Source organism: Balaenoptera ricei, chromosome 11 (assembly GCF_028023285.1).
Source record: "Balaenoptera ricei isolate mBalRic1 chromosome 11, mBalRic1.hap2, whole genome shotgun sequence".
Lineage (NCBI taxonomy): Eukaryota > Metazoa > Chordata > Mammalia > Artiodactyla > Balaenopteridae > Balaenoptera > Balaenoptera ricei.
In genome coordinates, this window is record NC_082649.1 from 89,026,762 (window position 1) to 89,051,120 (window position 24,359).

The 24,359-nt window shown below is 41.3% G+C and overlaps 1 protein-coding gene across 2 annotated transcripts in view; it reads left to right on the forward strand.

Moving 5' to 3' along the window:
• The window catches only part of GXYLT2 (glucoside xylosyltransferase 2), an 80,730-nt gene that overhangs the window by 40,456 nt on the left and 15,915 nt on the right, over nt 1-24,359 (forward strand). For both annotated transcript variants that reach the window (XM_059940192.1, XM_059940193.1), the window contains exons 4-5: nt 18,101-18,352; nt 19,587-19,710. In XM_059940192.1, the coding sequence (XP_059796175.1) occupies nt 18,101-18,352; nt 19,587-19,710 (376 nt within the window). The remainder of the gene's footprint in view (nt 1-18,100; nt 18,353-19,586; nt 19,711-24,359) is intronic.

Sequence of the window (24,359 nt, forward strand, 5' to 3'; positions counted from 1 at the left end):
CAAACAACCCAATCCAAAAATGGGCAGAAGACCTAAGTGGACATTTCTCCAAAGAAGATATACAGATTGCCAACAAACACATGAAAGGATGCTCAACATCACTAATCATTAGAGAAATGCAAATCAAAACTACAATGAGGGGCTTCCCTGGTGGCGCAGGGGTTGAGAATCTGCCTGCCAATGCAGGGGACACCGGTTCGAGCCCTGGTCTGGAAAGATCCCACATGCCGCGGAAAAACTAGGCCCATGAGCCACAACTACTGAGCCTGCGCGTCTGGAGCCTGTGCTCCGCAATGAGAGAGGCCGCGATAGTGAGAGGCCCGCGCACCGTGATGAAGAGTGGCCTCTGCTTGCCCCAACTAGAGAAAGCCCTCGCACAGAAACGAAGACCCAACACAGCCAAAAATAAATAAATAAATAAATAAATTTTTTAAAAAAAGAATGCAACACAATTCTTTAAAAAAAAAAACAAAAAACATTTGATTTATATTCATTCTTTCCCAAAACTATACTAAAATGGATAATTTACTTTATAAGTAGCATAAACCTTCTATTCTAGGATAAAAAGTACAGAAGAGGAGGCAATTAAAGCTTGAAATACATTTTACCACTAAGTTGGTGGTAACCAACTTAGTCCGCTTGAGACATCTGTATCATTAACCAGCAATGGAGAAAGCCCAGGAGCAAATGACTAGCATGATCAATCCCAAAAGGCCAGAGAACTGGTGGCACCAGCTGGAATTGGCAGTGAAAACATTCCTAAAATCAGTGGTTTCACTGCAAGATTCTTTGAGGAACACTTAGACCCCCAGATTGCCAATTTTATATCATGTAACTGGGATTCTGCCTCTCTCTTTCCCTGGGCAAAAGATTGGAGGTTCCGTTTCTAGAGAAGATAAAATAGATTATTTCTGGACTATAGGAATCCAGGCACAGTGGTGGGCGTCATATTGAAACATGAGGTTCAATTTAAAACTTAAATATGAATGCTGAGACCACAGACCTTTCCTCCCATATAGCTCTCAGAACCTTGCAAGGAAAATTATGTCTTCCAAACAGGGATTTGGAAGAAATATGTCTGGGGATTTAAGGACACTGACATCAGGAGTTTCCCCACTAAGGTGGCCCAGCCAGAGCTTCCTACACTGAAGCATACAGCTGACAAGTTCCCTCCACATACTTCCAAACTGCTCTTAAATCTTAATGGAAATCCAGAAATCACTAGATATTTGGAGAAACCCTCTACTAGGAAAGACAGAGGTCAAGACAAATAAAGAGAAAAACATCAACATAGAGAAGATCATCTATGTAGGATGAATAAAACTTCTAAAAAAATTATCAGTATTTTCAGAGAAATAAAAGAAGGTATTACATAAAGAAGCATAGGATTCTATTTAAAAAATGAAACATTTAGAGGATTTTAAAAACCTCATAAATTCAAACTGTGGTAGTAGAAATGAACAAATCAATAGAAGAATTGGGAGAAAAGGTTTTTATTCAGAAAGTAGAATTAAAAAACAATAAAAACCAATGATATGGAGGATAGCAATACAATGTTTAGAAAATTAGAGGATAGATCAAACATCTAAAGAACAGGAGCCCTGGAAAGAGAACATAGAACACAAAGGATAGGAAATCAACAGTGAAACTAATTCAAGAAAATTTCGGGACTTCCCTGGTGGTCCAGTGGGTAAGATGCCACGCTCCCAGTGCAGGACGCCCGGTTCGATCCCTAGTCAGGGAACTAGATCCTGCATGCATGCCACAACTAAGAAGCCCACATGCCGCAGCGAAGATCCCGAGTACTGCAGCTAAATTCTCTTCCAGGGTAAGAAGTCAGTAGATGAGGCATATGTGACAGAATGAGAAATATATATTTGGTCTCTGGTCCCGGTTCCTGACACAGAGTTCCTAAAACCCTTGTAATTTCTTGAATAATGGGTGTGATAGAGGCATCTTACATAGAGCTTCTAAGTCCCTTGGGATTTCCTGGTTAATAGGCATGTCTTTTTTTTCTAATGAGGTGACTCTTGGTGGGCTTCTGGATGAGGGCCGGTCACTAGAAAGACCAAGCCATGATTGGAACTTTCAGCCCTACTCCCCATCCTCTAGGAGGGGAGAGGGAGATTAGAGATTGAGTTAATAATTGATCATGCCTACGTGATGAAGCCTCCACAAAAATCTGTAAATGATGAGATCCAGAGAGATTTTGGATGGGTGAACACATCCATGTGCTGGGAGGGTGGTGCAAACTTTATGGAGACAGAAGCTCCTGGGCTCAGGACCCTTCTGGACCTCACCCTACATAGTCAGTGTCATAATTGAATTGTAGGACACCCAGTTGGTGTCTGGAGTGTTGGCGAATTGGTTGGTGTGGGGAAAAGCCCCACACATTTGGTGCCAGAAGTTGTGAGTTCAGAGAATTGTTTTTCTTTTAGCGTGTTATTTAGAGGTGTGGAGGTACATACCCAAAGAATCCGTTTAAAGAATTGGAATTGGTTGTTTTCGGTGAGAGAGGGAAATGTGGTGGGAGATGTTGAGGACATTTTTTATGTATTTGTTCATATGTCTGTTTGTCTGTCTATCTACGTTAAATTATTTACCAAGCCTTTGTTAACAGTTCGACCCCTGTGTTTCTCAAATACTAGAAAATTACTCACTGGTAACTCTTGACATCAGTTTAGTGGCTAATGGTCAGCTCTTTAAAAAATTAAATAACTAAAGTAGTATCGAATAAGGGACATGCGTCACTATAGTAAGGACAAATATATTTTTGAAAATGTTTCCATTTTATATATTTATGTGTGCACGTACTCCTAGTATCATGATATAAATGCATTTCTTACTGTGGGGTGCGGTTGAAAGCAGTGCGAGAAATGAGGCTTTAAGACAGGTCTTCAGGACATACCACTGAAAGGAGAGATCTGAATGGTTGGTGGGCAGTGACCAGGCAGTGACTGTCACACTAGTACGTGCTGGGATCCTCAGGTTCATGATTTCATCAACTCTTCACTTTTTGAAGAATGTACTAATTGGTACCATTTTTTTCTAACAAGGAAACTGAAGTTGAGGGAAGTTAAATCATTTTCCTGGAGTAAATCTTAGAGCCTGGATTGGAGCCCAAGTTTCTCCCATAGTATAGTCATTCTGCCCTGCTTCCTGTAGTTTCTAGATGCCAGAATTTTCTCCTGTATTTGTAGAAAAGATTCCCCAAATGTTCCAAAATACCTCCTTTGGAAGATTCCCTGGAATCTTCCATCCTTATCTGTTAAATGGGTATAAAAATAGTACACATGTCTTTGTTCAGACTCACTTGTTCAGTCAAGCTATTGTACTTAAAATTGTTCCCCTCCCTCACTTTATTTTTTCCTCTATGCTGCTATCGTTAAAGTTAGAATACTACCTACTTTACTTATTCGTTTTATTTTTGGGTTTCTCTCACTAGCATGTAAGCCCTATCATGGGAAAGGTCTTTGGTCTCCAACAAGTAGAGTAGTGCCCTGCACATATTAGCAGAAGGCACTCAGTAAAACTATTGGGATGTTTGGACGAGAAGGAAGGAAGGAAAGGAAGGAGGGAAGGACGGGAGGGAGGGAGGGAAAGAGGGAGGGAGGATGGACGATCGGATGCATGAATGAATGGACTTACAATAAGGGCTTTACCAAGTTCATCAAAGGGTCATAGAGAGGATATGAAGATTTAACACTTATAACTTGCTAGATTGAACCCAGTATATATTCAGTACACGTTAGTTGGATTTGATTCTCAAATATAGGGAAAATGAAAACATTCGTTGAAAATCAGTCCAATTCGAGGGAAGAGCTACAGTTCCTTGTGACCCAATGATCCTGTTTCCAGCAACTCCCTAGCAGAGAGCACATTCTCTGGGAAGGCATCATCTGACTAAGAAACTGGTCTCTGCTTTAAATGACAGTTGCCAGGGCTAACAGGATGTCTATAGCCTGCAAGAGAAGATACTGTGTACTTGCTGGCTGGGATTGCAACACCTGATAAGAGGAGGAAGCAAGCCAAAGGGATGGAAGCAGATGGAAGATCTGAGAGAGCCATTATCTCAGAGCATGCCAGAGAAACCAGACACCTTTAGTAACGCAAGGCCTATGGAAAATGTCCTGCTTGCAGTTATAACAGCTGACCCAACAGCTGAGATGATGAAATCAAAGACCAAACACAAGCTTGATGAGCCAGACTTTTAGGAGAAGCATCCTGAACAAAGCCATCATTGATTTGCCCAACTCAGAGGCAATCTGAATCTTGTTTGCATGGAGTTCAGAGATTAAACTGATCAGAAGAGTCTACTTCGTTGATGGGAACATGTCTGAATATAGTAGCCAGGACATGGGTACAATCTGCTCTTTGTTAAAACTTCACAAAAATGAGTATGTGAGTTATATGTCATTCCACAAGAGGGCACAATAGAAGCAAAAATAAAAATTGATGTAATTTTTCTCCTGGGCCACTGCATTTTAAGCCAGCAATTTAGTGACCCTTAAAAATCTCAAAACAGTTTAAGTGGTGAGTCACTATTTAATCAAGAGTGGATATTTTTTCTGTACAAGTTCCCAATGGAACAGGGAAGAAAGCACTATATGGGAATGATACATTTCAAGTGTTCATAACTCTCTCCCCTGCCTTAAACTATTTTAACATTATAAAGGATGTTTGAGAATATATAGACTCAAACAGAAAGTTCTTTGTTCTCTGCACATCCAAACCAAAAGGGAAATATCTCAAAGTAGAAAATCAGAAAGTATGCATAGAGTGAATCCATTGGTATTTTTAAAAATCCAAAAGTATGTGTTGGGGGGAACATAAATTGGTGCAGCCACTATGGAAAACAGTATGGAGGTTCCTTAAAAACTAAAAATAGAGTTACCATATGATCCAGGAATCCCAGTCCTGGGCATATATCTGGAGAAAATTCTAATTCAAAAAGATACATGCGGGGGCTTCCCTGGTGGCGCAGTGGTTGAGAATCTGCCTGCCAGTGCAGGGGACACGGGTTCGAGCCCTGGTCTGGGAAGATCCCACGTGCCGCCGAGCGACTAGGCCCATGAGCCACAACTACTGAACCTACGCGTCTGGAGCTTGTCCTCCGCAACAAGAGAGGCCGCGACAGTGAGAGACCCGCGCACCGCGATGAAGAGCGGCCCCCGCTCGCCGCAACTAGAGAAAGGCCTCGCACAGAAACGAAGACCCAACGCAGCCAAAAATAAATAACTAAATAAATAAATTTAAAAAACAAACAAACAAACAAAACTATCATTTAAAAAAAAAAAAGATACATGCACCCCAGTGTTCATAGCAGCACTATTTACAATAGCCAAGACGTGGAAGCAACCTCAGTGTCCATTGCCAGATGAATGGATAAAGAAAATGTGGTACATATATACAATGGAATATTACTCAGTCATAATAAAAGAATGAAATAATGCCATTTACAGCAACATGGATAGACCTAGAGATTATCATACTAAATGAAGTAAGTCAGAGAAAGACAAATATATGATAGCACTTATATGTGGAATCTAATAATAAAAGAATGAAATAATGCCATTTACAGCAACATGGATAGACCTAGAGATTATCATACTAAATGAAGTAAGTCAGGGAAAGACAAATATATGATAGCACTTATATGTGGAATCTAAAAAATGATACAGATGAACTTATTTACAAAACAGAGACAGACTCACAGACATAGAAAACAAACTTACGGTTACCAAAGGAGAAAAGGGTGGGGAGGGATAAATTAGGAGTTTGGGATTAGCGGATACACACTACTATATGTAAAATAGGTAAACAGCAACATCCTACTATATATAGCACAGGAAACTATATTCAATATTTTGTAATAAACTATAATGGAAAAGAATATGAAAAAGAATATATATGTGTATATTTGAATCACTGTGCTGTACACCAATAAAACACAACATTGTAAATCAACTGTACCTCAATTTAAAAAAATCCAAAAGTATGTGCATTTACGTGTGTGTATGTATACACACAAACATTCATATACACAAACATTCATTCAGTAATACTTATTCAGCCCCAACTATGTGACTGGCCCTAGAAATATGGCTGAGAACAAGTTATCCAGATTTCCTGCTTTCATGGAGCTTACATCCTAGTCAGGGAAGAATGACAAAAACAATTAAAGTTCATTTCAGGTAGTAATAAGGATAATGGGGAAAAATTAAAGTGTTTAGAGAGTGATGGGTAGTGGGGCTCTCTGAGGAGGTAACAGTTGAGTTGAGGTCTGAATTCCTGGCCTTGCAAAGGTCACATATATAGATAAATGTGTAGAAACTGTCTGGGGTGATATTCACTGAACCATTATGGTTAGTTAATGGGAAGAAGAGGAGAGAGGGTTGCAGGGGCATGGAGTGATGGTGTGGCGGGGATAGGCAGAAAAAGAAAAATTTGAATTTCTTATTCTGTGGATTGCTAAATTGTCCATACTTTTATAACACACAAGCATGAATTTGTATATTGTATAATTTAGACAATTTTTTTAAATGGCAAACCAGTCAGAAAAAAAAAAAGAGCATCAAAGCTTTTTGTAATGTATAGAAACTTTTTGTTCACATTTGCAAATACATACAGGCATGCCAGAATTACAGAGAATTACAGAAGGTGCTGGCCTCTTTCGGACCAGGTGTGCTGGTTCTGTGTATGTTTACATTAATACAAACAGTAAATGTGGCAATGATAATAGAGAAAATGATGATGGTACTGATCTATTTATTTGTATCCCTGCCTTCTGTGTCCCTTCCCTTGTGCATGTCACTCCTGGATTTTTGGTTTCTGAATGATATTCTCATGTGGATTCTCAGCCCAGAGCCTTCCCAGAGTCCCTGTAGGATCAAGTTGCACCCCCTCAGCCTGGTGTTCAGGGCCTTTTGCATTCCGACCGAGTGCACCTATTAACTTTTCAGCATTATTCCAAATCATGAATTCCCATTCCAGCCAGGCTGCTCTGCCATTGTCTTTCTGAGATGCTGTGTAGATTAACGCCCTCCATACTGTTGCTTGGGGACCACGCCTCTCCACTCTTCCACCTCCAGCCTCAGTTATTAAAATCATGCCCAATAATTCAAAACTCAGCCCAATACCCTGATAATCTAAGCTCAAAATTTTCTGTTTCTTTAACAAATTATTTTTCAAAGGCACATACAGGCTCGTGAGATCAGGTATCAATGTGAATTCATGTTCTTTTTAATAGATAGATAGGTAGTTAACTAGATAGATAGAGATATGTATGTATACCTTGGGTAGTATACATACAAGTACTTCCTAGAGATCCACTAAGAGAGGCTAGAAGCAGTGACACCCCAGTAGCAATGAGCACACCTTGCACCCAAATCTTGGTTTCTAAATTCCATCCTCCAATAAAAGGAACCAGGGCTCCTTGTAGAACTTGTTGATTCTAGAACAGAGGGCAGGGAAAGTGCAAGACGAGCCTGGAGTGTCTTGTGGTGCTAGAAAGTAAGGATGTGGAAAAAAATGAAGGGCGTGCATATTGAAAGCGCACAGGAGCCAATCTGAAAGAGCTCCAAACGACCAAAGTTGAAACAGCTTGAGCAACAAAATAAATAATTATTTGTTTAAAAATATATATCAAATTTTAACCCCCAAATAAAATAATTTTCATAAGTCCATACTAATATAAATAAATAACTGAACAAATAAATAGATGGGGAGAAATGACAACTCTTTCTTACAGAAGAATTCAATTAATACATGTAGAAAGAAATGAGGGAAATAGAAAATCACCATCAGAATACTACAGTACTAATTACTGCAGGTAAGATCTGCCAGCGAATACTAAAATTAGGGGGTGTAAGTTTAACCAGAAACAGGATATTTTCATGGTTTCAAAGTGTCTCCTTTACAATATTTAGTAATTACCAAGGAGAAGTAGTAAGTTTACTGTGAAGAATACTGATAGACAGAACCTCAACCAAGGGATCAAGGGTCACGTCACCAGTAACGTATTGATATATCAGCATCATGTACATCCAGAGACGGGCACGCACAGAGAAAGGACACTTCACCTCTGTAGTATTTTTCCTGACAGTGCATTAGCTCAGTCTAATCATGAGAAAACACCCAAATTGAGAGACTTTGTACAAAATAGCTGACCGGTATTCTTCAAAGCTGTCAAGCTCGTGAATAGACAAGGAAAGACTGAAGAACTGTCACAGACTGGAGAAGAGTAAGTACTCCTAACAGCTCAAGGCACTGTGAGATACCAATTGGATTTTGGAACAGAAAGAAGACATTAGTGGAAAAACTGGTAAAATCAGAGTAATTCTGTGGTTAATAGAGTTGTACCAAGGTTAATTTCTTAGTCTTAACAAATGTTGGGCGGTTATATGAGATATTAACACAGGAGAAGCTCGGTGAAGAGTACATGGGAGCTCTCTGGACTTTTGGCAACTCTTCCATAAGTCTGAAATGATCTCAAAATAAAAAATTGAAAAAACACACACATACATACATACAGGCACGTTCTAGGGGTCCAGGTCAGACCTAATAATTCAGAATCTGGAGGTAGGGCCTAGGAATCTGCATTTCAAACCAGCTTCTTAAATGAATCTCATGTACACTGAGGTTTAAGAACAATTGCTCTAGCACTAGTCACATCCATCATTCCAGTTGTGAACAAGTACAATTACTGCTTTGTGGTGGATGAAAAACAACATGGTAGAATACAAGGAGTGTGAGCTTTGGTGTCAGAGAGCCCTGGTTTCATCCAGGTGCTGCCATTTACTAGTGCTAACCTTAGGTAAGTTATTTAAGCTCATCTATTAAATGAGAGTAATAATACCACCCTGGCAGGGTTGTTGAGGCCCTGGAAACAATGTACTATGTATAGGAGATGGCTGGAATGATGCTTAGCACATAACACGTGCTAAAAAAAACAGAGGGATTATTATTCCTTTATGTTTGTAAGTTACTTTATTGACAAAAATATCTGCTGATTGAATATTTTCTATAGCTGTGTGACCTTGGGAAAGGAACTTAACCTCTCTCTGTCTCAGTTTCCTCATCTATAAAATGGGGGTCATAATAGTACTACCTCATTAGGTTGTCATGAGGATGAAATGAGGATTAAATTACCATGGTTTTTGCGTCTCTCAGATTTCCACTCTGTTTACTAGAGGATCTCTGAGAGGTTACCCAGCCATCAGTGGACACGTCTGTCATTACCTGACTTTCTCCCTTTCCTCAGTAATTATTTTCTCTGTAATAGCTTCAAGATAGGTCCAGTGTGCGTTTTTTGAAAAGGAATGTGACATGATGGTAGAGGAAAAGGGAATTTATTTTGATGAAATTGCAAATATGTATCGAAACGTAGAATTTCCTTTTTGTTCTGATTTTGATTTGGAGACTTGGGAATTTTGGTCCAAGAGGAGAAAGTCCAAGTAGCTTGAGAAATTCTGTCCCATTCAATTTATCTTTCTGTAGAATGAGAAGGGGCAGGGGACCCCAAACATTTTCCTGGGAATCTAGCCCCTTAGGGGAAAGTTCTCTGTTAGAGAGAGAAGGAGGCAGGTGGCAGGGGACGTTGCCCAGGCTCCTTCATTGGCAAAGGTGGGCTCTCGGTCAGCTTTGAAGGACATCTCACCTGGAGAGGTGTGTGCTCTAGGAACGAATTACTCTTCAAAACAGGAAAAGAAGAAAAAATAAAGGACAGGAACCTGATAGAATTGTGGAAATTAAAGATCATCTTAGAATAACTCCTAGAATACATTTTGTTGAGGGAAATAAAAATTCACAAAGGTAGAAATAGGTGAGTAAACACCATTGAGTACATTGTTTGAATTGAAAAAATGTAATAGTGGTATCTGTATTTCGTTTTTTCCCATTTTTATTGTGGTAAGATATGCATAACATAAAATGTTTTAATTAATCATTTTTAAGTGTACAGGTCAGTGGCATTCAGTACATTGTTGGGCAAACCACTACCACCATCCATCTCCAGAACTTCTTCATCTTCCCAGACTGAAACGGTGGCTGCATTTCTTGTGCCTTTCCATGGAGACCTTCGTTTCTTTAGTCATGATCTGACTTAGTGTATATGGAGACTGTGGCTTTCAGATTGTACAAATGAATTGTTGCTATTTTAGTTATATTCAAGTCTCTATTTTTCATAAATATAGGAGATGTTTCCCCCTTGGTAAGAAAACAAACAAAAAAAGACGTGTTTCTTTTTTACTTCCTCTTGAAACTTGTCCTTTCCTCCTCTCTGTTTCCACTTCCTGCTTTAATCCTCTTTGAATATTTTTTCCTTCTCCTAATTATCACTAACATCATTTAACAAAGATTCCCTCCTCTGGAATTCAGTCCTACTTGAATCTAAATGGCGTTTTTGTCTTTGCTTTTGTTCTGTCCTTTGCCTCCTCCAGCTCCCTTTCCATTCCTTTAGTTTTTAGGGTCTTTTAAAAATGCTAGAGAGGTAAGGAAATGGGATGATATACATACGAAGTGACTTAGCTGTACCATCAACAGAGGCCTGTAGGGTGACGCCCTGGACCACACCAGCAAAAGAATGATATTCAGCATGGTAGGGGTTATGTTGGTTTTCTCTTCAGGAACTTTGGTCTTCTATTCTTCAACTATTCACAGACCTTCTTATCTCTCAGGGCCTGTCCTTTCCTCTGCAGTCGGCCTTGAAACATATTTAAAGTTACAATGTTTCTGAGACAGTTCAGCAGTTGAATTCCTTACTTTGTGTAAATATTTATTGGATGCCTAACATAGCTACTAGGCATTGCCTTAGGCACATAAACTTTTAGGAGTTAACTAGACCCAGAAGGTCCCTGTCCTCTCGGAACTTCTATTCTAATTGGAGGAGGCAAGCAACAGAGGAGAAAATAATTTAACAAAAGGCCATTGGTTGCGGACAGAGGTATGTAGAGTGGTGTGATGGGGAGCCTGGAGGGAGAGAGGAAGGAGGCTCTAGGGTAAGCCTTTCTGAGGAGGTCACACCTGATCTCAGATCTACAGCAAGAGTTAGAGCTGGGCATTCGAGAATGGTAAGTGGAAAGCTCTGCCTCACATCCGGGAAGCTGTTGGTAGCACTTCACTCACAGGCCGGGGAAGATGCTGATCCTAAATCACAGGAGCTCCCTAGAGCTTAATCTCCGGACCCAAGGAAAGGGGGAGAAATGTGAAGTTACTGCTAATTGATTTACATCAACAGATACAATTTGGGGACATCATTAATTTTCACCCTAATCATAGTTTTGATACTTTAGGCAATTATCTAAAATGAGAACTCACAAACAATGAAACTGAATAAAGCATCAGGGCTGCACATGTATTTCATAATTGATACTGTTTTTCAGCAAATTTGAGCACATTATCTTCTTCACTTTGGGTGCATTGAATTTCGGGAATGAAGTGAGAAATAACATTCCAAAAGATGATTCCCTTGTTAAATGAGATAGTTTCTACTTTATGTTTTCTTTCTGAAAGGGGTGGGGGGGACTTATGTGTTAGTTTCTATCTAAAGAAAGACTTAAGAGCATCTCCGACAGAGGAAACCCTGGCTGTAGGCAGGAAGAGAAGTAGGAGCTCGTTAACTTCCTGTTAAGTCCATTTTCCTCCTCACCCTCTGTTGACTTTGACAGTAACTGAGCCATAATGGAAAGTTGTGCTAGGAGGTGAAAGATCACCACTGATAGGAACTCGGTCCCCTGTAGAGACACAGTGTGTCCATCCTGCAGAGCGTTTTAGGGACCATGGTTCACGTGTAATGAAAGCAGAGTGAAAAGTCTTGAAGGGGTTTAAAGATGAAAGTGGCATCCTCTAATGTAAGTTTTTTTAAAAAGCCCTCTGGATCTTTCATAACGATAAGGCTCAGTCCATCAGGAAGGTGTATCTACCCTAAATGAGTATGCACCTAACAACAGAGCTTCCAAATCTACAAAGCAAAACCATGCTTAGAGAAATAGACAAATAGACAAATCCACAATCAGAGTGAGAGACTTCAACACTCCTCTTTTGATAATTGTCTGTTAGTGTGAAAATAAATGATGGCTCCCAAGTCATATCTGTTTTTTGTTTGTTTGTTTGTTTGTTTTTGGCTGTGCCACGTGGCTTGTGGGATCTCAGTTCCCCAACCAGGGATTGAACCCAGGCCATGGCAGTGAAAGCCCGGAATCCTAAAAACTAGGCCACCAGGGAATTCTCCCAAATCATATCTGTTGATGTAAATGAATTTGCAGTAACTTCATATTTCTCCCCTCTTTCTTTGTGTCTGAAGATAAAACTCCATAGAGCTCCTGTGGTTATAATAAGCAAACAGAAAATCAGTTAGCACCTAGAAATCCTTGACAACACTATCAACCAACTGACCTAATTGGCAGCTACAGAATTTACAGAATGCTCCACCCAACAACTGCAGAATAATAAACATTCAACATTCGCCAAGATAGACCATATGTGGGCCATAAAACAAGTCTCAGTGAATTTGAGAGGATTGAAATCATGCAGAGTGTGCTCCCTGACTACAAGGAAATTAGATTAGAAATGAATAATAAAAAGATATCTGGAAAATCCCAAATATTTGGAAATTAAACAGCCACCCTTGTAAATAACCCATGGGTCAAAGAAGAAATGACACTGGAGATTAAAAATCCCTCTGGCCGCTCTGTGAGGAATAGATTGAAGGGGAAAGTGTGTGCACAGGGAGGCCCGTGAATAGACCCTTCCAGAATTCTAGGGGAGCTGCAATGGTGCCTTGAACTCAGGGTAAGGCAGTGGAAAGGGAGAGGAATGGGCAGATTCAGATGTATTTTGGAGGAAGAGCATATGGGACTTGCTGAGGATTGGATGTGGGCAATGGGGATAGGAGAGGAAACATCAGACCTCAAGGTTTCTGGTTCATGTCATTTCACATCTCCCCATGGCTCTTAGGATCACGTCCAAATTTGTCAGCATAGCTCCTGCTATCGGGCCCCTGCCCACTTGGCCAGCCTAATCTCTCCCCACCCCTGGCTCCTGGCTCTCCCACTGTAAGCTCCAGCCCCACCAACCAATTGGCCATCCTCCCTGGTGTGTTGCTCTCTCCTGGCCTCTGGGCCTTTGCACATGCTGTTCTATTTATCTTCAGTACTCTTTGCCCTGCTCTTCACTTGCCTATCTCTCAGCTTAGTTGTCACTTCTGTCCTTTTTTCACTCCAGAATGGTTTAGCAGCCCTGCCAAGTGCTTCTGTGCTACTCCTACCGTTAGCCACATCTTATTTTGCTTTGCCTCTTATCTGTCTCCCCCACCAAAGCGCTTTGAGAACAGAGCACAGGCCTCATTCTTTTACTACCACCACTACTGCAGCCAGTTACTGGGCTATGAACCAAAGAGCTAGCCCTCCTGAGAGTGAGCCCATAAGAATGTCACATAGCATTTATTGAGTCCTTACTGTGTGTATGTCAGGGGCTTCACATGCATCATCTAATTTAATCATCCCGGCAGCACTCTGAAGTGAGTGACCAATCCCATCTACAAGATGAGGAAACAGGGAGTTCCCTGGCGGTCCAGTGGTTAAAGACTCCATGCTTCCACTGCAGGTGGCACGGGTTCGATCCCTGCGGGGAACTAAGATCCTGCATGCCGCCCAGCACGGCCAAAAGAAAGATGAGGAAACTAAGGCTTAGAAGGCTTAAAGCAGCTTGCCCAAGACCACAGTTTGTAATGGAAACAGAATCCAAACACAGATGGTTAGATTTCAAACCCCGAACTTTCAACCACAAAGTTGTACTGTTGAAGTCAGAACAAGGTTGCAGCAAAATGAACTTGAAGGAGAGCCAGTGGCCCCTGATCATCTTGTTGCCCGTGGCCAGAGGCAGCTGCCCAGGTTGGGGTGGTGAGCGGAGCCACAGCAGCATTATATACAAATAGCTGTTGTCTGTCCTCTATTCGCCCTTCTCTAAGAAAACAGGGGGCTCATTTCTAGTGCTAATTGCCATAAGGGAATTAGAATGGCTAATTTTATATCCTTTCGGTAAATATTCCTCTGCCCATTATAAAGTGGCCACAATGATCCTCTTCAAATTAATACCACCAATAATTGCTGCAGAATTAGCCTCCAGAGACGCAATGTTATAGGAGGAGTGGAGTTTTTCTCCTGGTCTTTTATTTTTTCAGATAAAGAGTAAAAAGACCTGGTGTTCTTGTTTTCAGTTGAGGTAATATGTGGATCACGATATTAGAAATGTTCGAAAACTTCAACTTTTCTCGGCTTGACTTTGTTTATATAAAAGACACTTTGTGGTCGACACATGCTTTGAAGTGCTGCGAGCATTGATGTGAATGGTAACTAATTACACGTGAGTTTTAAAAGAAAAAACACGGAGACTTCTTATAGTAGCAACACTGCTATTTATTGAGTACTTACTACGTACCAGCCACTGTACCGAGTTCCCTGTGTGTGTTTTATTTCACTGGATGTTAGTGACAACCCAAAGACAGGGGCCGTGGTGGAGGTCTTGCTTTCCACTCTTTATGCACGGGGAACTGAGGAACTTGTCCAGAGTCACAGGGCACATGATGCCAGGATTTGAACTCAGGAATGCCAGACTCAGGATTCCTAAGGACTATCATCTATTCCGTCTCTGAGATATACCATTAGGGCTACTTTTGTGTGTCAGTTTTGAAATATGATCTACCTACCAAAAAGAGCCCCCCAAAACGCTGTATGCTTAGTTTAGCACACTCACACCTGTATAACCACTACTGTGGTCGAGAACTAGACAAACGACCATCACCCCAGAAATCTGCCATCAATGCATCCCTTCCTAGGACCACTACAATCTTCTTTATATTTCAGGAAGGGCAGATGCAGAGGAAGAGGGAGGGAGCGAGGCTTTAGCATCTGCCAACTCCAGTACCTATGTGCCAGGGCCAGGCAGGTAACTCGGGACTGACACACATCAGGTGCAATCTCAGTTAAAGGCGATTCCATCATACCTGTTGCTCAGGTTAAAATCCATGGAGTTTCCCTTGACTTTTCTCTTACTCTCACATTCCACATCCAATCTGTTGCGGAAATCCTGTTGGCTCCATTTCAAACTGTGTTATGGATTCAACCACTTCTCACTCCCTGGGTTGTTACCACCTGAGCCAAGCCGCCATCGCATCTCACTTGAATTATTAAAATAGCATCCTAACTGGTCTCCCTGCTTCCCCTGTGTGCCCCAATTGTCTTTTCTCCGTGTAGCATCCAAAGTGATCCTTACTCCAAGTCAGACCATGCCACTCCTCTGGTAAAAGCCCTTCAATGGCTTCCATCTCACTGACAGTGAAAGAACAAGTTCTTTCAAAGGCAAACAAAGCCCTAACTAAGTGAAGTGACCGGCTCCCACTCTGCTCCATCCTCATCCCTGACTCCCTGCTGTTCTAAGAGTGGTCCAGCCTCCGCTATTTGTACTTGCCCTCTTTCTTCTCAGTGAGTCCTTCCCAACGTCCCTAATTAAAGTTGCAAGCCCCTTCCTACCTGGGACCCCCGCCCCTCTCCCTGCTTTATTTTTAACCAGCTTCTATACTGTATAATCAATATATTTATCTTGCTTATTATTTCATGATGGAATGCCTCCATCCTGAAGGGTTTTTTAGTTTTCCTTTTCCAGACCTTTTTTCAACTCTTCTTGCTTTCTTTTTTGTTTTGATGAAAGATGGTAACACTTTTATTTTATTGAAGAAAGTGATGAAAGCTTTAACAATAGTATTGATTTAAGACCGAGAAAAAAATTAATCGTCAGTGAGCTTGAATTTAGGAACTAGATGTCTGCATAACCCTTAATTGATTAAAACATTAATATTAATACAGTTTTATTTAGGCCTTATTAGATAATCAGCCATAAAGAGAAATCTGTTCTCTTTCACATGGGTTGAAATAGCTTTCTCATCCTCTGATTCTGTAATTCTAAATTAGCTTTTTAGTGAAACACTGTGCAGTCTCTCATTTCCTTAAACACATTCTAGAAAGTGACTTTACCGTGTTGCAACTTTATTAGCCCCAAATCCAGCGATTGTTAGCATTATTTGACACATTAACTTGGATAGAACACTTTTCTGTGCATTAGTTTTCCTTCCCAGTAAAATAGGATTGGCAGGATGTTGAGTTCTTTGGATGGTCTTGAGCATGCAAAACATCAAAATTGTATTTACATGTGATAAGTAACTTGCATCATGATTGTATAATTTACTATTACTTTTGTAGAGAGTTTGCCCTTCTTCCACAGTACTCTGGAGTTGTGATTTAAAAAGAAAACAACTCAGGAGACTGGTGCTAATCTGTGGCAAAGTTTTTGCCTGTCCATGGTTAAATAAGAAAAAATAAGTGTAGTGTGGTAGATGTTTGTTTAAGTTTGTGTGTTCATTTTAAAGCATTCATCCTAATTCTGGAATTAAGATCTTTAAACTGTTAAGACGGAGATCTTCTTTTATGACATGGTAGATGATCATTATTTTTTTTATTTCATTTTATTGATTTGTAAATTCTATTCCTCTAGTAGATGAGGAAGGAAAGGTAAATCCTGCAGTTAATCATGTAAGTTTTGAAATTATTCAAGACTGAAATCCCCATGATGCCTGTATCATACAGTGCCCATGTTCATCAGTTTTAAATATTAGGATCTCAATGGAGTGGTGTCTTAACTTGCCATAACAAAATACCGTAACTGGATGGCTTAAACCACAGAAATTTATTTTCTTATAGTTCTGGAGGCTAGAAGTCTGAGATTAGGGTGCTGACATGGTTGGGTTCTGGTGAGGACACTCTCCCTGGCATGCAGACTGCTGCCTTCTCACTATGTTCTAATGTGGCAGAGAGAGAGAGAGAGAGAGACAGAGAGAGAGACAGAGAGAGAATGAGAGCAAGCTGTCTGGTGTCTCTTTTAATGAGGACATGAATCCCATCTTGAGGGTTCCACCCTCAGGACCTCATCTAACCCTAATTACTTCCCAAAGACCCCATCTCCAAATACCCTCACATTGGGGAGTTAGGGCTTCAACATATGCATTTTGTAAAGACACATTCAGTCCATAACAAGTGTTGTTGTGGTTTTAGGATGACGATCCTTCTTTGATTCAGCTACCTCTAAATTGGGGGAACAATGGCAAAAACAAGGCAAATAACTCTATTACTCACTACGACTTTAAAGTCTCAAACCCCAGGGCAAAATTCTGGTAAACTAAGCATTTAGCATAGCAAAACTTATTTACTTAAGGTGGCTGGCTTGAATGATCTACAACAGAGGTTGACAAACCACAGCCTTTGAGTCAAGAGTGGCTTTTACATTTCAGATGGTTGAAAAAAATCAAAAGAAGGAGGCTTTGTGACATCTGAAGATTAAATGAAATTCCAGTTTTATTGTCTCTAAATAGTTTTATTGGAACCACCCATGCTCATTTGTTTATATATTGTCCATGGCTGCTTTTATGCTAACAGCAGTTAAGTAGCTGCAACAGAGCCTAAAATATTTACTCTCTGGCCCTTTAAAGAAAAATGTTTGCCAATCCTTGCAGACAAAGCTGGCCAATGACTTGTTTTGCCTATTTCCAATTCTAAATCTTAGCTGAAAATACTATTTCAAAAAGATGCAGAGCCATATCCATCAACACTAAAAGAAATGGATCCAGAGACAGAGTATTTACCCTAAAGCCTGGCATGAGCTAATCTACGGATTGTCCACTTCAAGTAGTCTAATGCTAGCCCTAGCTTTTCCAAGAAAAAACCGAGAAAGACAGATGGCCTTATTGGAGGATGGAGGAGAAGAAAGCCACAGTCTTTTGCTAATGTTTTCATTCCTTGCGACCTTCAACCCTTACCAGATATAGTCCAGGGTCCTGGAATTGGACCAATCTGAATCAAGATGGATCTTCCTTTGAGTCTCTACCCTTTGACTGACCCTTATCCCTGAAGTCCAAGGAGAAGGGAGGAATGGAAGCTAAGAGTGAAACCCTTTCTAGAATTAACATTAATCAACAAAATCATTGGCAGCGTTGACTTATCAGGCCACTTCCTTTGTTTCTTGTTTTCTCCCTCCTCACCCAATACACACAAAGGTGATTTTAAAAGATGTGGACTCCCTCCTCTACGTAGACACCGATGTTCTCTTTCTGAGACCTGTTGATGACATCTGGAAGCTTCTGAGGCAATTTAATTCCACACAGCTTGCGGCCATGGCCCCCGAGCATGAAATCCCCAAGATCGGCTGGTACAGCCGCTTTGCTCGGCACCCTTTCTATGGCTCCGCGGGAGTTAACTCAGGAGTCATGCTGATGAACTTAACTCGGATAAGAAGTGCCCAGTTCAAGGTAAGGAAGTATGTTATATTTCCTTGTTTAAACATTGGGATTTTTGTCTCCTCAACAGTGACATTCCAGGAGTGTCAGTGTATTGATTTTAGAAGTAGCTGGCTTGCAGGTGAGAATGGAAGAAGCCAGGGAAGAGAAGAGTATTTGGAGAGTTATGGAATATTTGTTGGCTTAGGAAAATTCCAGATGATAATGGAATTTAAACTGTTCAGCAGAGTTACTATTGGGGAATATTATGTTGCATTTCTGAATTGCATGTTTAAACGCTCTGTGTATCCCAGGCTTCAAAAACCCTGGAAAACTTTTTGGAGTTACCCTAGGGATATATTTATGTAAATGTACAGAGATAAATGTACAAGGCTGTTCATGGCCTTGTCTTTTATCCTAGCAAAAAACTGGAAGAACCTAAGTGAACATCAGTAGAGAACAAGTCAAAAAAATTATCTTCCTATTAAAAAGAATTAGATCAAATCTATAAGTGAGATAAGAGCTCTAAAAAATATTAAGTGAAAAAATTAAATGCAACAGAGCATGATGCCATAGAGGTGATCCCTTTTATGCCTTAGAAACTTCCAGAAGAGTATCTAAGAGACTGGTCATTAATTGTGGATACATCTAGGGAAAGTGGGAATGGGAATTGCAGGAGGCAGGAGGAAAAATATTTTTACTTTTTACTTCTTTGTGTGCTGTTTGAATATTTAGTCTGAATACGTTGCTTTTGTCTTAAAAGTAAATAATTAAAAAAAATTTTATTGGAGTGTAGCTGATTTACAATGTTGTGTTAGTTTCAGGTGTACAGCAAAGTGAATATGTATATCCACTCTTTTTCAGATTCTTTACCCATATAGGCCATTACAGAATATTGAGTAGAGTTCCCTGTGCTCTACAGTAGGTCCTTGTTGGTTATCTATCCTATATACACTAGTGTGTGTATGTTCATCCCAAGCTCCTGATTTATCCCTCCGCCACATGGGGCATGATTTTCTGAGCAGAAGCCATAGGCCCAACTGCCAGTTTCTGGTCCATCTACCATCCATGTGTACACCTGTAATCGCTAGCCCTAGTTCTGCTTTGTCCTATGCCCTGAGGCCAACAGGTCCCCTCCTCTGCTGATTTCATTTTCATTCTGGGGAGCGGGGAGGTGAAGGGGAGAACCCGTCCCTGTACATTGATTCTCAGCAGATGAGATGTATTTGCCATGCCTTAGCCACTCTGATGGTTTTCTCTTTTCCAGAACAGCATGATTCCAACAGGCTTGGCTTGGGAGGACATGCTGTACCCTCTGTACCAGAAGTACAAGAATGCCATCACGTGGGGAGACCAGGACTTATTAAATATTATTTTTTATTTCAACCCAGGTAGGTTCTCTTTCAAGAATGCAGTTCTTGGAGGAGTCCGCCCACCTCGCCCCACAGAGCACATTCCAGCCTGGGCTGCATTGGCGAAGCCTGAATTGTGCCTGTGTCCCCTGCAAAGGGTGCCTTTTCATCGCCCACCCCACCCCCTCCCCAGGGTCTCACGTGGGCGGTCCTCTCGCTGCTGACACAAAAGGCCAAATGTTGAAACCCCCGACACTGGGCTCCGTTTTTCAAGAATATCTTTTAGGTTTTGCCGCGCCATTCTTCCAAGAAGTACAGGCAAAATCAATGGGCGGCACAGGACTAAATGAAAACATTATAATCTAGGCATGAGGCCCGCCATAGCCTGAACAATTGCTAGATTGAAGGGAATTGATTCTTGGGATCCTTACAATAAAGTGACTTGTTCAGGGTTAAAAGGGTCTAGAAGAAGGACTTGGATTCCCACATCCCTCTTTCTTTTCACCTAGGGCTAAAGAAATTCTTCTTATATTGTTAAGTCAGTGTTTGGGTAGTTGGGGAAGGAAAGGAGATGTATATTTCTGGTCTGTGTTTTTGTATTGACACCTAAAGCTAAAAATTTTCCTTCTTTTCTTTCATCTTTGCTACAACCTTATTTAATGGTATTAAAACCAAAACCATGTTTTCTCTTTGAGAAAGATCTCTAGGGAAAAAAGCACTCTTCACCCCAACCTCCTCAGGCCTCTCCTGTGTCTTTAAAAATCCTGAACTAGAGACTCCTGTTTATAAAGACTTCTGTGTATGTACCTTTTTTTTTGTTTTTTAACAAAATTCTGAAATAAAACCTAATCTCACATGCCCTTGGATCAAAAAGGAGCAAATCCTGGAAAAGAAAAAAAGCAGGTTGATATGGAACGGGGTGCATTTCTGGCAAAGAGTCCCAATACTAATTCATTTGATGAAGGGGATGTGTTGGCTGTTCGTTTGTGGCATGTTTTAATCCATTTCACTTTGATAGCAACAGGGATCAACGGGGATTTGAAAGTCTGCCCCTCCTTTTTCTTCTACAGCGGATTTCATCTTTTTTTCTAGGTGTAGTTATACTGAGTAGGACTCTTGGCTACAAATAAAAGGTCCCTGGAGCTAGTCTAAGCACAAAGGATACTTTTTTTTAATAAGCAAACTGGTGTCCTGTAGAAACCTAGGGTAGAAAGGCCAGCAGGCTGGGCCCAGGACCTAAAGCAGGAGAGGGAAAAGGATGAGGAACCCAGGTTGGACTTTGCTTCTCCTGGTGAGACTGTGTATTCCTCTCTTTGAAGGTTCTCATTCTGTGCTCAAAGCAAAGTACCAAGGTTTCATGCTCCACGTCCAGCCACATGGAAAGACTAACTTCATCCCAGTTCCAAATTCCTGGGGGAGAAATCAGATGTTGGCAGTTTGGGTCCCCTAGGCCAGGAGCATGGAGCTAAGGAATCATGGCTGACATGGATTATTTTCTGAGTGTCAGGTGCTGTTCTAAGCATTTTCTTATTTAATCCTCACAACAACCCTGAGAATAGAATCCCCATTTTATAGACAAAGGTACCAAGGGAAAGAGAGTTAAATAATTTGTGGTATAGCTAATGAGTGCCAGAGCAGGGGCACAAACCCAGGCCACTCCAACTGTGGCCCCGTGTCTTTGGGGGTGAGGGGAAGGTCCCAGAGAAGGGGGAATTCTAGAGAGCTGGGCAGGTATCCCCAAATGTGTCTCTCTCTCCCGCATTATTTCTGCCCTTTAAATATTGCATTTTTTCCTCTGTGTTGTGTGGCTTAAACTCTCTTCCATAAGCCTATCTGTCCATATTCCCAAACTGAGGAATTCAAAACATTCGCATAGTTGCCTCCCTAGAAATCCTCTTAGCCTGTTGCAGATTATTTGAGGACGTGATCAGTGAGTAAATAACACTCAAAGACGGTCGCAAGCAGCTCTGCCATTAGATGCGAGCCCCTTGTCTTTAATTAGGGCTGAAAACCAGCTGAGTTTAATGGCGTCACACTGCCCATCTTAGGTCCACTGAGTACAAGGATATTATAAAATAATTATGAAGTTGTTCCAAATCTTGGGTCTGAGCAGTAGCAAGTAAATAACCGAGTTTCCTAACTTTAGGTCAGTGAGTATTAGGTAATTCCTTCATTGTTCTTTGTATGGCCTGCCTTTGATCTTTCATACTTTATCCAGGTACTTTATCAAACATGAGCTCTTTGACCTGAAATCCAGTGATATCCATCACATTGAAAGGTTTTTCTTTGTTTATATTGATTGGGAGCATTTTCTATAAACCAGAACTAACTATATTTGAAAAAAAAAAAAAAGTGTGTCACCTTTATCCCTGGAAAGGAGAGAGAGAAAATTGGCCATGACTCAGGAGATAAACATGCTTATTGTTGTGATTCTTTGGGTTGCCATTGGTGAAGCAATACACACAAAACCCAAGCCCATATCTAGAATGTTTTTATTATTATAGCCTCTCGTAGCCAATCCCATCGCTTTTAAAATGTGTTTAAAAGCCATTAGCTTAAAAATGTTTTAAAACTCTTTCTATAATTAGATAGTAAATGCCTGTGGATGTGTAATTGCTGTGCTGGGTACTAGACTGACTCACAAGAAGACAGCTGAAGCCCATGGGGGACATGCAGGTAGCTCATCCCACGGGACATTTCCTGGCAGGTGAGCCACGGCAGCTTCTTCAAGGGGTGAAAGACTGAACTCACATATTTACAGGTGAATTTGAGTCAAGAGCAGACTTCCGTAGAAAGGGTAGATTTGACAAGGGCTAAAAGAGAAGGCTATGTAGAAAGATATGCTTGGATTCATGCGCTTAGGTTGCAGGGAATAAAACTTAACTCAGACCAGCTAAGTAAAGGTCCAGGTGCCAGTCCCATGAACACATGGGTCAGATCATGCCAGGCCTCATGAGAACCATCTCTGGGCAGCTGCTCAGGATCAAAGCTCATTTCTTCATCCCTCAGAGTCCTCATGGTGTCTGTTGTGTTGCTTCTCTCCATGCCCATCTGATTCCATTCCGTCTGTCCAGCAATAATGTCTGCATGTACATGGCCCAACCCCAAGTCAACACAACCTTACAAGCCCATGCCAATGATGATGGGTTGACTAGGTTTCTTAATTCGGATTCTTGAAGGTAAGAGAGGGGGGGGGACGGAGTGTTGGCCTGTCCCAGCCTATTAACTGATTCCCAGCCCAGCTATGAACCGGTTCTCTTTCGATGGGGAGACCACCCTTGATCCGGTCCTCAGGGGCCAGAATAGCAAGATCACGTGGCATTTTCCTCTCTCAAACATGACCACCGAGGTCTGTCCCTTCTTTCAAAGCAATTTCTAGAAAAGTGGGGGTGGCCAGGGGAAGAAATGAAACCAGCCGAGTATAGATGACAAGGCAGGGCATCCAGCCAGAGGAGAAGCACTAGGGCTCTGTCCACGAAGAGAGAGAAGAGCTGAAACGCGCATGGAATGTACATAGATCGTCCATGAGTTGAACGTGATACTAGGGAGTCGGGAGGGTTTGCTGGGGCCGCAGAGAGCAGGACACACAGTCACATGGAACAGGCCTCTTCAGAGGCCCTGCCAGGCCTTGTTCTCATCCTGCCTGGGTGTGCAACCACACTATATACTCACCTCACCAAAAGCTTCCAGCAGCTGGTAGTTGTGAATGTGTTTTGGGGTGGACAGGTCCAATTATTTGGTTTTAGGACTGTCCTGGAAAACTGGAAACAGATCATTGTTTTGGGAGTCTGAGAAGTTCATGAGCTCTGATACGAAGCTCAAGAATGAAGATCGTAGGGTCCTTGTGAGAAGGGGTTATGTCTACTTTGTCTTCATTGAGTGATTCCAGTGTGAGGGTTAATGCCTTAACTGGAGTTGATCTTCAGAGGTGTTGGCTGGTTGGAGGAATGGGATTAAGAGACTGGAATGGAAGAAGGAAGGAAATGGAAGAGAAAGAGCGCAGCCAGGAAAGTGAGAGGAAGGGATGTTGGGGAGAGAAAGGAGAGGGAGAAAGCAGAGAAAGGGGAAAGGTAGAGAGGGTAGAGGAACGTCTATGCTTTGATTCTCCTGTTCATTCAGTGAGCACCTACCTACTAGGTGCCAGCCACAGGGCTAGGCAGTGGGGATATGGTGGCATACAGAGGAGACAGAGTCTCTACTTTTACAAAACCTACCTTGTATTGGGAGAGGTCAACTTCCAAAGAGTAACAATGAGTCATTCAAAATCACAAATTGTGATCAGTGCTATGAAGGAAACAAATAAGGGGTTGAGAGAGCCACTGTCAAGGCTGATGGAACTGTCAAGGGTTCCATCTTTAAATTGTGTGATCAGAGACATCTTCTTGGAGGAATGAATTGCCCTTTTCTGGAACAAGGTACATTCTGGAAGAAGGAAGAAGAGGAGGCTGGGAAAGCTCAGTTCCAGAATGAGACGTTAAAAAACAAAGCAGAACAAACAAAACGCTATGAGTCGTGCAAACAGCCTCCGTTCTGTTGATATAGTGTAGTTAAGTAAGTAGCAAGCCTATTCCACCAGGAAGTTAAAATGATCAGACATAAACTATTCCATAATCTTAGAGACCCCAAGAGTAGGAAATGATCAGAAATGTAAGGAACAATCAATTCACACAGTACTTTGCAAGTAGTTA